This window comes from Triturus cristatus, chromosome 5_2 (assembly GCF_964204655.1).
Source record: "Triturus cristatus chromosome 5_2, aTriCri1.1, whole genome shotgun sequence".
NCBI lineage: Eukaryota > Metazoa > Chordata > Amphibia > Caudata > Salamandridae > Triturus > Triturus cristatus.
In genome coordinates, this window is record NC_140588.1 from 929,505,814 (window position 1) to 929,523,038 (window position 17,225).

A 17,225-nucleotide genomic window follows, 5' to 3' on the forward strand; every position below is an offset into this window, starting at 1 on the left:
GTCCTCACCCTTTCTCGCTCTGTTTGTTTCTCTGTTCCCATGCTCTCTTCAGTTTTGTTGTGATGGCTCCGTGTTGTGGCGCAGGAAAGTTCTCCGAGGTACCGCCCCCCGGCGTGCAGAAATGCTGGGCAAGAAAGTTTTCCGGGTTCAGTCTCACACTTGGGGATAATTCTACGTTAAGGAATCTGCGGCTAGAATCGTCTCTACCAGATACATTGTTACCGAAGGTAAGTAACTTGTACATTAAGAAAAATTAGAGTAATGTTTTTGCTTCGAACCTTTGGTGTCCACACATAGATCGTTTCAAAGACTTTCTATGCTTAAGGGCATGATGAAACACGCAGATGACATTTTTAAAGATCCTGTGATTGCATGCATATTAACTCCTAGAAAATCTGGGGACACTCCTCCACCGGGTAAAGAGTCCAAGTTATTTGATGCTTCTGGCAAGCGCGTAGCGGCTCAAATTTCCAACCACTGGCGCATTGCAAATTTGCAAGACCTTTTAGCCAGATACGATGGGGCTCACTGGGACGAAATGGAGCAGCTGCTTCAATATGGTCCAGATGAGCATAAAACCAGAGCCCAGGACTTAGTAAATGAAGGGAATAACATTTCTAACTCTTCAATAAGGTGTGTGTTGGATACTGCTGATACTGCAGCTAGCGAGGTCAACGCCAGCTTTTTTCTTAGGAGACCTGCTTGGTTAAGGATCTCTGGATTTAAGCCCAAGGTCTTACAATTCATTCTGAATACACTATTCGACAAAAAACATCTTTTTAAACCTGATGTTGATCAAGCTTTAGAAAAAATGAAAAAGGACACAGAAGTTGCCAAATCTATGGGAGCACTCCAGTTCCCTTCCAATAGAGGTGCCTTTCATCAGTCCTTTTATCGAGCAGGGTCTAAGACCACACCCTCAGACCAAAATACATACACCTATATTAGTAACAACCAGTCATCTTCAAGAGGATTCTTTTGAGGAGGTTACAGAGGAAACCATTCCAAGGGTAGAGGAAAAGGCAATACACCCTGTAATTCCCCTTCCCCTAATAAGCAGTGACTTCCCCACATTTCCCCCCTACTATACCACACCTGTCGGGGGAAGACTGAAGCAGTTCCTCCCCATTTGGCAGTCCATAACTACAGACAAATGGGTGATTGGAATTAACCAACATGGTTATTGCCTGGAGCTCACCAACGATCCTCCAAACATTCTACCTCGCTCTCACAAACTGTCTGCACAGCTCTTGCTCCAACAAGAAGTGCAATCCATCTTACTAAAAGAAGCTTTAGAACCAGTTCCAATACAATACCAAGGTACAGGGTTTACTCTCTGCATTTTCTCCTTCCCTAAAAGGACGGTTCCTTAAGACCTATTTTGGATCTCAGACAGTTAAACCAATATATTCTGTCAGGACACTTTCACATGGTAACCCTTCAGCACATACTTCCGCTTTTACAAAAAGCTGAATTTTATGTCAACTCTCGACTTAAATTTCCATGTTCCAATTCACCCAGCACATTGCAAATACCTCAGATTTGTGATAGCAGGCAAGCATTATCAAGTCAAGGTACTTCCCTTTGGAGTGACAACAGCACCTAGAATATTTACCAAATGCCTAGCAGTGATGCAGCTCTTCTCAGAGGACAGCAGGTTCACGTCTTCCTATACTTAAACGACTGGCTCATCAAATCCAGCAAATGACAATAAACCTACTTCATCACCAGGGTTTTACAGTCAATGCACAAAAATCTCATCTGCATCCTTTGCAGATGCAATCATACCTAGGAGACCCTCTAAACACCAGCCAGAGTGTTCATGCAACTACTAGGAATTATGGCGTCTTGAATCGCAATTGTACCCCATGCAAGACTTCATATGCGTCCCTTACAAGAATGCGTAGCACGCCAGTGGAATCAATCGTATGGTCCGTTAACCGATCTTGTGTTGGTACATGGCTGTACACATCACTCTCTGAAGTGGTGGAACCCACAAAACTTATCAAAAGGACTGCTTTTCATCAACCCTGTTCCACAGGTGCTGCTCAAAGAATACATATCTCTAACAGGTTGGGGTGCTTCTCTCCAAAGCTATACCATACAAGGTCTGTAGAGCAACAAGCACAAACATCTACTCAAACTATCTAGAGCTTCTAGCAATTTTTCTTGTGCTCAAAGCTTTTCAACCTCCCCTACTAGGAAGAACTTTCCTGACCCAATCAGACAACATGATAGCAATGTATTTTGTACAAAAACAGGAAGGAACACTTTCCAACTTTCGCGACTTGCTCCGACCATTTGGAAATGGGCAACTCATCACAGGATTTATCTTCTGGCAGAACACCTCCAAGGAGTCTACAATCAAATTGCCGATCTCCGCAGAAGAAGACACTAAGTTCTCGAGTGAGAGATTCATCCCCAAGTTCTCTTTCCATTCTTTCAACTCTGGTAGTTCCCACAGATGGACTTGTTCGCCACATCCGAAAATGCAAAATGCCCAAACTTCGGCTCTCAAAGGGAAATGCCCTGTGGATGAACGGGTCAAGAATATCTGCCTATGCTTTTCCACCTTACCCACTCATTCCATCTGTGGTTCGGAAGCCCAGACAAACATCTCTCATACTGATTCTAGTAGCACCCACATGGGCTTGTCAACTATGGTACACTACCCTGTTAGAGTTGTCACTAGTTCCACATCACAAGCTGTACCTCACCTCCAGCCTTGTCACTTAAAACCATGGAAAAATCAGACTTCCAAATCCCAAAGAACTGAATTTAGCGATTTGGCTCATGAAATCATAGAGTTTGGCTACATAAATTTACCACCAGTTGGTATGAATAGTCTAAAAGAGGCAAGAAAACCGGCCACTAGGGCTTGCTGTGCAGCAAACTGGAAAAGGTTCGCTACATACTGCAATAACAACAAAATAAACCCTCTGGGTGTTTCTATAGCGAACCTTATCTGTTATTTGTTACATTTACAGCAAATTGGACTAGCTTACACATCTATTTTTTTGCATCTAGCAGCAGTAGCTGCATATTTACAGAACTGACAACATTTGTCGCTATTAAGAGTTCCAGTAATCAAAGCCTTCATGGAAGGCTTAAAAAGAGTAATCCCATCAAAGATTCCTCCTGCCCCACGATGGAATCTCATCATTGTCCTTACAAGACTCATGGGACCACCTTTCGAACCATTGTATAGGTGTCCTTTACAATTTCTCTCATGGAAAGTTGCTTTCCTCATAGCAATCACCTCATTAAGGAGAGCTGCTGAGCTACAGGTATTAACTTTAGAAGAACCCTTCTTTCAGCTGCACATGGATAGGGTAGATCTCCGCACCAACCCTAAATTCCTCCCCAAAGTGGTTTCTGCTTTTCATATCAACCAATCAGTTGAGTTACCTTTGTTAATTCCTCAACCAGATTCTGTAGCAGAACTCTTCATACGCTTAATGTTAAGAGCTTTATTGTACCACATAGATGGGACAAAAGACTTTAGCAAAAAAAAAAAACTCCACCTCACAAAGGCTATCCCATCTCTAAATCTGGTATTGCAAAATGGATCGTTAAATGCATTCAAACATGCTACGCTAAAGCCAAAATAACTTTATCCATAGCCCCTAAAGCGCATCCTACTCGCTTAATAGGTGCATCTATGGCCTTTTTAAGTAATATTCCTCTAGCTGACATATGTAAGGCAGCTACATGGTCTACACTAAACACTATTGTGTAGAAGTGTTAGCACGTCATCAAGCTAATGTAGGCCAGGCAGTCCTTAAAACACTATTTCAAACAACTGCAATATCTACAAGTTAGCCACCGCTTGGGAGTGTACTGCTGCATAGTCTATGCAAAGCATGTGATCTACAGCTCACATGCCTCGAACGGATAATGTTACTTACCCAGTAAGCATAGGTTCTTGGTATGTAGAGCTGTAGATTCACATGCTTAGCATACTCCTGCCATCTAGTGTTGTGTCTGGATGTTTGCAAGTTGTTTTTGGAGTAAGTGAGAGTAGTACAGAGTACTACTGGGTAAGTAACTGTGTCTGTTTGTGTCTCTGCTGTGCTTCCGACTCCCTCTGCCGATCTTTCAAGCTTCCAAGAGTTGTGTGGAGTTTGCAGAGTGTTGCTTATTTTTTATACTTTTTTTGTAGTGCGTTCTATTTTGCTTCAGATTCTCAAAATGAGATGGTGCCACATCTGTTACTATTCAATAACGCTTATCATGTCCTCTTGGAAATTAGGTGTAATCTATCCCCTAGTCAAAGGAAGTGCCTTAATAATGTCCTTCGCATCACAGCTGTAATGAATCTGTCGCTGTGGCACCTTCTTCGTACTTTTGAAATATTTATAGGTTAAAGGTAGATAATTGATTAGAAAGTACCAATGTTTTTACCTTGTGAAGTCGTATTGTATCTTACCTAAGAAGTATGTTACGTTTGTTTATTTTGGCTGTGTGCTATATGTATTTAACCTTTGCTTTTCTCTTCACGTAGCTTTTCAATGAGATGATCCAGGAACATAGTTATAACTTTGACCGGTCGTCACCTTCATTTACTGGTATAAAAGAGCTAGCACGGCGTTTTGCGTTAACATTTGGACTTGACCAAGTGAAAACAAGAGAAGCCATTGCTATGTTGCACAAGTAAGTTTCTGATATTTACTATATTTTAAGAGGGATGTTCTCATGTATTCTGGTTTTTGACTTCAAAAGCACTGTCTTGGGGCTTATTCCATCTTACATTTGTACTGTTGTTTGAACTCCATACTTTCTAAATGTATTTATACAAAAAACTAAAATGTTATAGTAAAATTGTGGTAAACTTCTACATTTCAATGCAACAATTTGCAATGAGGTGTAGTGTTTGGAAATAGAAACAGGGCAAAGACTAAACTCAAAAAGATTGATAAAGGTCAGCAGGTGCCAAAAAAACAGCACTGCAGTCATATGAAAAGACCATGGCATGTCTGCTGTAGACAACTTCACCACTGAAAAAGGGATAGCTAGCCCCAAGACTCCACAGGAACAAATGTGTAGCAAATCTGCTACTGTTACAAATTCCATTGATGTCTTCAGAAGTTATGAGTAAGAAATCTGGAAGTTATGATGTCTTTTATGGATGACCTACCTCGATACGCGCAGGAAGACTTTGATGAGATTTTGAAGGTTGCTAAACAAGTAATCAGTGCTGCACTGGGCCTGGCTGAACTAGCGACAACTTGAATTGCCGTGGAGTATCCCTTAGAAAATCATATTGTCTTTGACTGATGCTGCTCATACCAGATGCTCAGCCAAAGAATGTAAACCTCCCTCTCTCCGTATCCAACTTATTTGATGAGCCCACTAAGGGGAAGATTGTAAAAATGAGGCAGTCTCTTGATAGGGCTCAGGATAAGATGCAATACAAACCCAAGGCGTGTTGATATTTCCCAAGAAGGATTCAGTTCCTTCACTGGCACTGAGCAACAACACCAGCAGCAAGGCTAGAGGAAACAATCAAAGTCCAAATGAACACCACCTGTACTATTTAATACACCGGGAAGGCACTTCACTGGAATTCTGCAGTAACAACCTAATACTCTCGAACCAACTTTGATCGCTACTCTAGTGAGGGAGAGCAACAACACATCTAGAGGAGTGGGAAAGAATAACCACTGACAAGTGGGTGCTAAATATTCTGTGTCATGGTACTTCCTACATTTTAAGACAAGACCATGTCCTATTTGTCCGAGAACAACATCACAGCACTAGGAAATTAACTTTTGATGGATACTTCTACCTGCAGATTCCCGCCTTCTGAGTATCCTCTAGAGTAGTTCTCCCATGCTGGTAGGCGGTGCTGGCTCCATCTTATTAAAAGGGGCAAGACGTTAATGCAAGATAATTAATAATTCAAACGAAACGTCCAAAATCTTAATTCAGACCAATACTGCATCTGCATTTCACCAGCAAGTCGATCAGGAAGGAAATGTTATGCATAATTGCACTCTATCAGTTCTTTCCTCACTTCACACAGGAAGACTGGACGTGTGCAATAGATTTACAGGACACTTGCCTCCATATCCCAATAGTAAAATACCAGAGGAAATATCTGAGATTCTTATGCATACTTCTACTTGCAGATTTATCACAATTAAAAATCTTACGTGATGCGCTATCCCCCACCCAAATACATGAGGTTATCACGCCTGGGAGCACCACTGCGAACACGCAATCTGATATAAATCTAGTGTTCAGGGAATACTATAAAACACTGTATGAGGCCCCTGAGGACCCGGGGTGAGGTAACAGTGGAAGCATTCCTGGACGATCTCGACGTCCCCCAGTTACCACAGGCAAATCAACGAGATCTAGAAGTTCCCATTGCCAAAACGGAGATCAAGGCAGCGATCAGGGCGCTTCCTCGCAACAAAACTCTGGGACTGTATGCCCTCCTAGTAGAATTTTATGATACCTTCTCGGCTGCGTTGTTCCCCCACTTAGAGCACCTTTACCAGTCAGCGTTGGACACTGGGTGTCTTCCCCCTACCATGTTGCTAGCACTGGTTACTTCCCTTCCCAAGCCAGGCAAGGACTTATCTGATATTTCCGGGTACCGGCCACTCTCACTATTGAACACCGAATACAAAATCGCAAGTAAAATACTGTCTTCTTGCTTACTCCCCTACCTGCCACAGCTTATACATATTGACCAATGCGGCTTTGTTCCCGGCCATAGCACCTTTCTCAATATTAGGCGTCTCTATCATGTGCTGACTGCCACAACCTCGCATATCCAGGGGCGGGGTGCATCTCATTAGACTTAAGGCAAGCTTTCAACACCCTTAGCTGGAAGTACATGCTGACAACACTCACAAAATTCGTCATCCCTCCGGCATATATACGCTGGGTCAAACTGTTATACACGACACCCACAGCAAGAGCCAGCACAGGAGTACACATCTCACAGCCTTACCCAGTTAGCTGCGGTACGCATCAAGGCTATCCGCTTTCCCCACTCTTATTCGTATTAGCACTTGCGCCTTTACCCATTAAACTTCAAAAAGACATGACATCCGTGTTGGCAACACTATGCATTACCCTCTCATTATACATTGATGACATTATCCTCTACCTGCACAATATCCAGGTTGGTCTTGGGCCCATTCCAAAGTGTTTCTGGCTTTAATATCAAAGAGACCAAATCATATGCCTTTTATTTCCACTTTGAGGAACAACTAGAGACTATCCGCTTTGGCCCCCTAACTCTCCTGATTACGCCCACCACCTTTAAATATTTAGGCATACAGATATACAGGGGTCCACAAGAATTGTTGAGTGGCAATCTCTTATGGGTAGGCAAGGCACTCAGAACCCTAATAACCTTTTGGACATCACTACCACTCTCTGTGGCAGGTAGAATTGCCATTACCAAAATGTTCATGTTTGCGAAATTGCTCTACTACTTTACTAACCTACCAATAGGGATCCCGACTGTTATCTTTAAAACTCTGAATACACTCTTGCTGGAATTAATATTTGGGAAGGGCCGCAGGAGGGTGGGGCTCTCGAAGCTTCAGCTGGGAACAAAGGGGACATGGGCGTCCCAGATTTTCAGGCATACTGTTACGCGTGCCAATTGCCGTCTTTGGCGTACTGTATTGCTGGTCATAACCTCCACAAGGCAGGGCTCACACCGCAAGCATTGGCCCAAGGCATCCTCCATACCCTATTGTTGCCCAAGGGGCGGGTCCCATCCAAGGCCCCCTCACTACTGAAAGTAGCCCTTACCTACTGGAGACGAAATTACCATACACTAATCAGCAAATCCCTCACCCCCCCCCCCCCCCCCCCCCCCCCCCCCCCACCACCTCCACATTCCACTGGTAGGGATTGTAGGAAAGTGGGTTTCTGTTGCAGTAACCCCCGCCCCCCCCCCCCCCGCGCGCGCGCACACTTTTTGGCAGACTACTGATGCACTTTTGCTTGGTGTGCACTGGGTCCCTGCCAATCAGGTCCCCAGGGCCTGTGTTCTTTCCCCAAAAACAAACCCAATTGGCATCTCTGGCCAGTCTCCTCAGTGATTAACGTTTGGATACAAATGGATGATCGTTTACTGATATGATTCACTAAATATCGACTTAAACATCCAATCAAAGTTTGTTGTATCTTATTCTTTCAAAATTATGAACACTGATTGTTGAAATCTCATCAACCCCTGTTCCAGGGGCTTCGAGCTGTGCGCAGGGGGACGTTTCCTACCCTCAGGATACGCTTTGTTGATCATTTGCTTTGACACTCTGGATCAGAGAGTGATACCCCAGCAGCACGCCACAACCTTACAAACTGTTCCAATTCTGTGTTGTGCGCTTATCCATATCTTGCTCTTATCGTTTTACTTTCTGCTCTTGATAAGCAGCACACCATCCACCATTGAACATGGCTTTTGACGACATTTCAAATATGACTGAACTACGAGCAGACACCTTTGCCTTTGTTGAAGAAGATGTTTCTAAAATTTACGCATTGATACAGGAAGAAACCACACCTTCATTAAGCATCAAAAATAAAGACAGTAACATTCGACAACTATATCTATCAAGGCGGGAAATCAACCAAAGACTACACGCGTCTACCCTCATCAAATACCACCGTGCACAGAGAATTCCCCGAGGATTGCGGATTGCCTTGAAACCTCTCCTCTGCAGACACAGTCCCAAATTTTTTGAAAGATGGTACGCCATTTTAAATAAGTGCTCCCTGGACCTTATCTTGTTGATTATCGAGGAACTTTCGAAGGTTTTGGAAGATCTCTCCAAGGATATCTCAACAATTAAATCTGAACTCACCAGTATCATGGATCCCAATGACTTCACCAAAATGTTGGAAGACATTAACACACAATTTTATAAATATTCCGTGGAAATCAATGAGAGGAAAATTCGCAAATATAAACGCGACACAATTGATTACAAATTGGGAGAGGTCTACACATGGGCCGAAGTATATGCAAGACGCAGACAGAATCGACCATCTAACAATACTGATACAGATACCTCCTCATCTGGAAGTGAGATCAGAACCAGACCATCTAATCAACCATCTATGCGACCGTCTTCGTCAACAATTCACCCGGATGTACCAACCCCCGGAACTTCGGCTTCTTTTTTAGAAGACACCGGGGACAAAGACGACCCAGGAGGAGTCAAAGAAAAAGACAAGGAACCACCCGAACCGAAGACCCTTCCGGCCACCAGCAAACGCCAGAGAGGAGGCAGGAGACCCTAGATGACAATAACCTTGTAATTAACATTTCTTCTCATATATTGAATTCCATGGAACTTAAAACCTTACAAAAAGGAACATCTTTTGTACCTACTTGCCACACCAACACCTTGGAACTGGAAATCAGTTTTTTCAAACTGATGCGTAACCTACGACTTCGGAATTTCTTTGAAAATGTCACTCAAACTGATGAACCTCAAAACAGTGATTTCCTAAAAGGACTCAAATCACCCAGTACTTATATGGCTCCTGTCAGCCACAAAAGCTTGGATACCTTTGAGACATTGGTGAAAAAGGATTTACAATCGCTGCCTTTCACTAAGAAATCCAAACATCGAAATCTTTCGGTCAAAGAGTACAACATCCTTCTCAAACTAGCCAACAACCCCAATATAACATGTCAGAACGCTGACAAGGGAGGAGCACTAGTTATCATGGATACGGAGTTCTACACACAGCAAGTACAAAATCACGTATCTGACACTGATACATACATGAAGTTAACCCACAACCCTACTGAACAATTTGCATCTACTCTTCAAGAAATTCTACTGAAAGCTCTCAACGATGGTGTGATCCCTGAGAAGGCATACCAATTTTTGTTGAAAAGTCACCCCCGGTCACCTTCTTTATACATGCTACCAAAGATACATAAGAACATTGACAAACCTCCTTTTCGACCCATCGTTTCCACCAGAGGCAGCCTTCACGAACCTATCGGCAAATTGTTGGATAGATATCTACAACCTTTTGTACTAAACATGAGTAGCTATGTCAAAGATACCACAGACTTCATCAATAAAATCAACGCCATCACCTTGGATGACAGCAACGAATATTGGCTATGCACTGTTGACGTGACATCCTTGTACACATCCATTCCACACGATGTAGGCATCTCAGCCATTGAACACACGCTCTTACATTCAGATTTGGACCCTCAACTACAATTGTTTCTTTTGGAACTACTATACTATACTCTCTATCACAGCTATTTCAAATGGCAAGACCAATGGTACTTACAGCTCACCGGTACATCAATGGGCAATTGTGCCGCACCGGCATATGCCAATATCTTCATGGAAAAATTTGAAACTGAAAACATACTGAACAACAACACATGGAAAGAACACGTCATCATTTTTCTCAGGTATATTGACGATATTTTTTTCATTTGGAAAGGATCACACTCTGAACTTATGTCAGCACTCAACACCTTGAACACCATCAATGAAAGAATTCAATTCACCTTTGAAATGCAAGAGTATACAGCTACATTTCTCGACGTCAAAATCAGTCGCATCAAAAACAAATTAGAAACCACCATACACCGCAAAAAAACTGACCGTAACAACCTGTTACACTTTAACAGCTTTCATCAATCAGCACTTAAAAACCATCTACCATACTCACAACTACTCCGCGTGAAATGGATTGTATCACAGCCTGACATTTGCACTCAAGAAATGGAAAAGATGCTCAATAAGTTCTCTCAGAGGTTATCCACAGCAGGTTTTAACACAAGCCATACAACGTTGCTCCACAATCTCTCGAACTCAACTCTTAACCAAATCGGTCAAACCCATCAGCCAACGAGCAGTTGTGGTATCAAACTTTTCCACCATGAGTAATCATTACAAAAGATCAATTCTAAGGCATTGGCCATAGAACCGGACTTCAGAGGGTTATTCAAAGACAAACCCATTTTCGCTTTCAGAAGAGGAAAAAATCTCAAGGAAATCCTCACTCAACCCATTGACATACCCTCATCTATGACATACAAAGGAACCAGACCTTGCTACAATTGTAGCAACTGCAACAATGTGATTACCGGTCCCTCCATTAACCATCCTATGAAGGGTCATAAAATCAACCTCCGAGTTAATGCCACATGCAACACCATTAATGTCATCTACCTTCTCAAATGTCCTTGTGGATTTGTGTACATTGGTAAAACTGAAAGAAAAGTGAAGACTAGAATTCTAGAACACATTTTTCTGAATGCCATCACAACATCAGTCAACTCAAATTCATGGTACTTGAAACCGTGGAACCCAAAGAAGGAAGAGACATCCACAATCTGCTTTTCCAAAGGGAAAACCACTGGATCAAACTGTTGAACTCCATGAAGCCGAATGGACTCAATGATCGCATGGAATTTTTGTGTTATTTGTGATTCTTTCACTCTTAGCTTCTTATGTCACTACATTGTCTGATGCCTTTTTGCTCACAGTTACGTTTCACTCTTGGCTTATTTATTTTCACTTCACTTTTATTGATTATTCATCAACTTATTCCTTTCATTTTCTACATCTGTTTTACTCTTCTCTCATCATTTTCATTTAATTACATTCATCACCATTTCAACCATACTTTTCTCGTCACTCTTTTTGCTACATTCGTCATTTCAATATGGCGCCTGTATCTACTTGTCGACACCAGCCCTCTTTTCATGTTTACTTGTCACGTTACTAAAACTACCCCGGAAACGCGTCTTTGCGTTCGCTTTAATGTTAACCACGAGATAGTCAGAGCACTATGGAAGCACATCGCGTTTCGTAAGTTTCTTTTCACTTACTCATTTCAGCCGTTATATTCTGTTTTTTCACTTTCGACCATATTTATCACACGCTTTGGTCTTCAAATCCACGTTATTTTTAATGCATCACCGCACTGGAACATTCTGTTCTCGAGCACCACATCTTCAACATTTAGATATTTGAACCGGCACAACCGTTTACGCATGATTTTCTTTTTGCTTAGAACATTGTTTTTACCCATTATCACTTACGAACTCACCAATATGATGATTTTTTCCGATCACGTTGTTAATTTCGGTTTACCTCTCACACCTTTACATTCATGGACTAACCGGACTTTGCAGTTTTGACTAGTAGACGTTTTGTTAATTCTCACCTTGCACGTTGGACTAATACATCAAAGCTATTCATCTGAGCACATCCTCATTTTCAGTCTATTGATGCATAGATAGTAATATTCTTGTCAGTTGACTTCCTGACTTTTGCGTTTTATTATACTTTATAGATATGTCCCCTAACGAAGGTCCGTTTGGGACCGAAATGCATTGGGCCAATCTCCTCAGTGATTAACATTTGGATACAAATGGATGATCGTTTACTGATATGATTCACTAAATATCGACTTAAACATCCAATCAAAGTTTGTTGTATCTTATTCTTTCAAAATTATGAACACTGATTGTTGAAATCTCATCAACCCCTGTTCCAGGGGCTTCGAGCTGTGCGCAGGGGGACGTTTCCTACCCTCAGGATACGCTTTGTTGATCATCTCTGGCCACATGTCAGCCCCTGGTAAATGGTACCACAGGTACCCAGGGCACTCTGACCAGAGAAGGTCTCTAAGGGCTGCAACATTTATTGTGCCACCCTCAGAGACCATGTACCCTGACACTCACACACACTGCCTTTGCAGACTGAGTGCCTTGGTGCAGAACAAAGTGAAGAGTCGACATGGCACACATCCCTGTGTGCCATGCCCCCAAACCACTGCCCTGGCATACATCAGTCACCCCTCTAGCTGGGTGCCCTATGCCAGTGGTGAGGGTACAGGTGCATGAGCCCTGTACCCCTACAGTGCCCAAGTCCATTCCTGGGCACTAAGTGCAGTGCTGCCATTAAGAGTATATGGTGCTGGGAGTTGGTCATTACGAACTCCACAGCATCTTAATGGCTGCACTGAAGACTGGGAAGTTTGGTATCAAACTTCTCAGCACATTAAACCCACACTGATGCCAGTGTGGAATTAATGTAAAATGCAAAACAGAGGGAATCTTAGAGATGCCCCCTGCAATTTGACCAACTACTAGTAACCTGACTGAGTGGCTGCCTAGGCTGCCACCACCAGACATGTTTCTGGACCCCTGGGTTGAGAGCTCGCTGCTCTCAGGGGCCTGAAACAATGCACATCCTGGGACGAGGTGCCAAGCCTCCTCCCCCAGGATGGGCAGGGTTTATGAAGGCAAGACTTCAAGGGCCTGCTGCCTTTGTGAGCCACTCCAGACCAGTTGCTTTCAGCAACTGGTCCCCACTGGTTCTACCCCCCACTTTGGGCGGGAGAACCGGCAGGAAAAACAATTAAGGAAAAGGTGTGCCTACCTCTGTCAACTCCACCCCTCATGTGGGGGAGGCGAGGTGAAGCACAACCTCGAGTCCCCGCCATCTTGAGGATGGGGGGACTCAGACAACCAGGGAAAGGGTCCTGCCCCCCCCACTGGAGAGTGGCAGAATAGGGGGTGTACCCACCCCAGAGAAGGGACCCAGAGGTCCCTGCCCTTTACCTACCTGTAACGCCCCTAAATTTAGTATTTAGGGGGCACCCTGAACCTACCTTCCTCAGATCAGCAACCACAAGAAAAGAAGAGATGGACAAGAAGCCGTGCAGAGCTAACAAGAGGACAAGTTTGAACTACAGCTTCTGGTGCCAGCCAGGAACCACAAACCCAGCACACTCTGCACCCGCTGAACCCGGCCCGAGCTTGAGTGAAAAAACACCACAAGGAGGTCCCCCCGGCAATCCTAACCCGAGATCCGGCGACCCCTGACCTGCCTCAAGCCTCCAGAAGACGCCTGCAGCCTCAATCCAGAGGACCGCGACCAGAGCGGGTAAGAAAATCCGACATCCCAAGGCACCCCTGCAACAGATGCCCCACGGCCTTGTGTGCCCAACCCAGCAGTGCCTAACCAACCCTCAACATCCCAACTTACCCCTCAAAGTGGTGGTCACTCCTGGAAGATCCTCGTCCCCAAGCCAGCAGTGTTTCTTTGTCCTGGAGAATCTCCATTGAAATCAACAGGGCACCTGACCTCAAAACAACACCCGGCCACCCTAGTGCCGCTGAGGGTGGCCCTTTGGTGCTAACTTGGTCCCCAACTTGCCCTGAGCTTAACCTTAGGAGCTCTGCTCCCACAACCCCGTGGCCTGCTTGCCAGCAGCTACCAACCAGAGTCCCCCCTATCCTCCATAGGATAACAGTAGGCCTCAAAACTCTGCACCCGGCCGCCCGAGTGCTGCTGAGGGTGCAACAACAGTGCATCACTGACCCTGGGAGACCACCGAGTCTAAACCCAGGACCCTAACTCCAAAGACCGATTACCTACCTGGAATAACCTCTTTTTCCTCATAGAATAACATTGACACTTTTTTCCCAAAAAAAGTTTCTTGTGTCGACTTTTGAAAACTGAGAATATTCCTTAAAAATTACCCAATTAACCAAAACACATTTTCTCAACTGTTTTCAGGAAATATCCCAGTGCTGAATCTAGGTATCCAGCACCACTCTTCCCACAGCACTACAAATAGTGTTTTTTCTAAACAGCATGAACTACATCGTTTGACAGCTTGGTAGTCACACATTATGGCGTCTCATGTGTAAGAATGTGTATATATGTATATATATTTTTTCTTTTCTTTGCTTCTTTTTAGACTAATATTTTCTCTGCACATTCTCTGCGTCATACTGGATCCGGAAGATTTTTCGTCAGCAATACCCCTTAAGCGTCGCTAGGCGTCGTCTGCGGCTCCGCGTCCGTCGTCGGTGTCGTGCGCCGGAATGACGTCGTCGGAGTACTTAGACGCCGCCCTCGCGCGCTGACGTCAGTTCTTCTTTTTTCCGCGTCAGTAAGCGCAGATCCGGGAGAGCTACCCCTTTAGTCACTTTTTGACTAACTTTTTCGATCCTTTTTGATCTTGTCTCGACTCCGGTGCCGGTAGGATGCCTGGTTTTAAAGCCTGTGCTGACTGTAGCCGTCTGATGTCGGTTACGGACCATCACCGCCGGTGCCTTTACTGCTTGGACCTCGACCACGACGCGGAGTCGTGTTCGGACTGCAAGGCCCTGACCTCGAAGGCTAGACGGGAGCGGTCCCGTAAGCTTCTCGAGATTCGCCACTCGGCTCCGCGCCCCTCACGATCCCGGTCCAGGAGGAGGTCCAAGGATCGGTCGCAGAGCCGCAGCCGACGTCATCATCGGTCGTCGGGATCCAAGTCTTCGGGTAAGTCGAAGCAGTCTAAGAGGCGATACCGCTCTTCGGACTCCCCTCGCCGGTCGCGCGACTCGGCCGAGGGTCAGGGTGGTTCCATCCCCGCGGCTCCAGCGGAGCCGCAGGCGCCGCGCACGTCCCCATACCCACCGGTCCCTGGGACTGACGCGACGCCGGCGGAAGTCAGTGCCTTCCTCTCGGCCATGAGGAACCTGGCTCCGCCGTCGGCGCGCCTTCGGGCCCCGCGGACCCGACTGGGCAACCTTGCCTGCCGGCGGCTCCGGCCCCGGCGCCGTTGACTGCTCCGGCCTCGACGCCGCAAGCGCCCGAGGGACCCGTTCCCGAGTCCCCGCCGACGCCGGTCGACTTCGTCACGCCTCCTCCGCTCGGCGTCGACACCGGTACCACCTCCGACTCCGCTCGGCGTCGAGCCCCGGTTCAGCCCCACTCTGGGCCCGGCGCCGATACGGCGTCGATGGACGCCGCGTTCGGCGCCGCTGGAGACACATTTTGTCTATCGCCCGGCTCCGATCCTTCCTCCTGCATACCAGGAATCGGATGATGGGGGTGACAGGGAGGGATCCGAGGATCCTATGGCCGTTCAGGCTCAGCTGTCCCAGGACTGGGCAGATGAACTGGGGGAGGCCAGTGGTCTGGATACCTCTCCAGACACTGGATTCATCTCTCCTCCGACTGTGGCTTCGGAGGAGGGTGCTGCTTTCTCTGTGGTGCTGCGCAAGGCGGCCGCAGCCCTTGGGCTCGAGCTACCTGCCGTGGCTGTGAGGACTAACGTCCTCACTGAGGTGCTTCAGTCTGCAGCAAGCTCCACTGAGCCTCTGCTGCAATTCAATGAGGCCCTCATTGACGTTCTGCAGGGCACCTGGTCCAAGCCCTCCACAGTTCCTCCTGTGGACAGGAACGTCGCCAGGCGCCACCGCCCTGCTCCGGGCGACCCCAGTTTTCTGTCCCAACACCCTACCCCCGAGAGCCTGGTTATCCAGGCCTCTACCTCCCAATCCTCCTTCCCGACCGCCCCGCCGGACCGGGATTCCAAGAGACTGGAACAGTTTGGCAAAAAGCTGTTCTCCTCCCTTAGTTTGGGCCTGCGGTCTTTGAACACCGCCTGTCTCTTGGACCGTTATTCCCACTCTCTGTGGGATACGGTGGAGGACGTGCTGCCCCTGTGTCCGGAGGAGGTCCAGACACGACTTACCCAGGCTCTGGCCGATGGGAGGGATGCAGCACCGCATGCTATCCGCTGTGGGCTTGACACTACGGACTCGCTGGGTAGGGCGATTTCTACCACGGTGGCGCTTAGACGTCACGCCTGGCTGCGGTCCACGTCCTTTTCGGGGGATGTCCAGAGCACTCTCATGGACATGCCCTTTGATGGCACTCGCCTTTTTGGTGAGAAAGCGGACAGTGCGCTGAATCGCTTTATGGACTCCCGGGCTACGGCCAAGTCCTTGGGCCTCTCGGCCCGCGGTCGCAAACTTCCGCCTTTCGCCCCTTTCGTGGCCAAGGAAGGGGTGCCTCCTCACGTACACCTAGCCACCAGCCGCAGAACCAACCTGCGCGCGGTCGCCGACGTGGTTTCCGCCGAGGCGGTTCTGGAGGACGACTAGGTCAGCCCACATCCACCCCGGCAGCATCCGCCTCAAAGCCTTCCTAGTCCGAGCTTTCAGGCCCATTCCACGCCAGTGGGCGGCAGAGTTCGCCATCACCTGCTCCACTGGCGCTCCATCACATCGGACAGGTGGGTGCTGCAAATCGTCCGAAGGGGCTACTCCCTCCCCTTCGAGACGACCCCTCCAGCCATGCCACCGCAGCACCACCGTATCTCGGGGGATCATTTGAATCTTCTCCACGAGGAAGTTTCGGCCCTCTTGGCCAAGGGGGCCGTTGAGCGCGTTCCGAGCCCAGAAGTAGGTC

At 46.5% G+C, this 17,225-nt stretch overlaps 1 protein-coding gene across 2 annotated transcripts in view; it reads left to right on the forward strand.

Annotated features, from left to right (window-relative positions):
• STAG2 (STAG2 cohesin complex component) overlaps window positions 1–17,225 on the forward strand; it is a 1,427,207-nt gene that overhangs the window by 1,096,102 nt on the left and 313,880 nt on the right. For both annotated transcript variants that reach the window (XM_085608133.1, XM_085608134.1), the window contains exon 29: window positions 4,505–4,653. In XM_085608133.1, coding sequence (XP_085464259.1) covers window positions 4,505–4,653 — 149 coding nt within the window. The remainder of the gene's footprint in view (window positions 1–4,504; window positions 4,654–17,225) is intronic.